The sequence below is a fragment of the Merops nubicus genome, unplaced genomic scaffold (assembly GCF_000691845.1).
Source record: "Merops nubicus isolate BGI_N331 unplaced genomic scaffold, ASM69184v1 scaffold28881, whole genome shotgun sequence".
Taxonomy (NCBI): Eukaryota; Metazoa; Chordata; class Aves; order Coraciiformes; family Meropidae; genus Merops; species Merops nubicus.
In genome coordinates this window covers 25,438-26,259 of record NW_008589597.1, presented here as the reverse complement: position 1 = coordinate 26,259, position 822 = coordinate 25,438, and the positions used below count along the sequence as shown (strand labels likewise).

The window sequence follows — 822 nt, the reverse complement described above, 5'->3', positions numbered from 1 at the left end:
TCGACCGCAACCGGCCCAGCTTCGACGCCATCCTCTACTACTACCAGTCGGGGGGGCGCATCCGCCGGCCCGTCAACGTCCCCATCGACATCTTCTCCGAGGAGATCCGCTTCTACCAGCTCGGGGAGGAGGCCATGGAGAAGTTCCGGGAGGACGAGGGTTTCATTCGGGAGGAGCAGCGGCCGCTTCCCGACAAGGAGTTCCAGCGCCAAGTCTGGCTCCTCTTCGAGTACCCCGAGAGCTCCGGGCCGGCCCGAGGCATTGCCATCGTGTCTGTCCTGGTCATCCTGATCTCCATTGTCATCTTCTGTCTGGAGACCCTGCCTGAATTCAGGGATGACCACGACTATGAGGGAACGGGGGGGACCTTTGGGACGGGTGCTGGTCCTCTTCCACCCGACGTCTTCACCAACTCCTCGTCCTCGGCCGCCTCCATGGTGTCGTCCTTCACTGACCCTTTCTTTGTGGTGGAGACTTTGTGCATCATCTGGTTCTCCTTCGAGCTGCTGGTCCGCTTCTTTGCCTGCCCCAGCAAGGCCACCTTCTGCAAGAACATCATGAACATCATTGACATTGTGGCCATCATTCCCTACTTCATCACGCTGGGCACCGAGCTGGCCGAGCGGCAAGGCAACGGCCAGCAAGCCATGTCCTTGGCCATCCTCAGAGTCCTCCGGCTGGTCAGGGTCTTCCGCATCTTCAAGCTCTCCCGGCACTCCAAGGGGCTGCAGATCCTGGGGCAGACCCTCAAGGCCAGCATGCGGGAGCTGGGCCTGCTCATCTTCTTCCTCTTCATCGGCGTCATCCTCTTCTCCAGCCCCG

At 60.9% G+C, this 822-nt stretch overlaps 1 protein-coding gene across 1 annotated transcript in view; it reads left to right on the top strand.

Annotated features, from left to right (window-relative positions):
* Nucleotides 1-5: 5 nt before the first annotated feature.
* The window catches only part of LOC103781913 (potassium voltage-gated channel subfamily A member 3-like), a gene marked incomplete at its 5' end in the record, with an annotated part of 1,265 nt that continues 448 nt past the window's right edge, over nt 6-822 (top strand). Inside the window, one exon of the mRNA XM_008949641.1 lies at nt 6-816. Within this exon, the coding sequence (XP_008947889.1) occupies nt 6-816 (811 nt within the window). The remainder of the gene's footprint in view (nt 817-822) is intronic.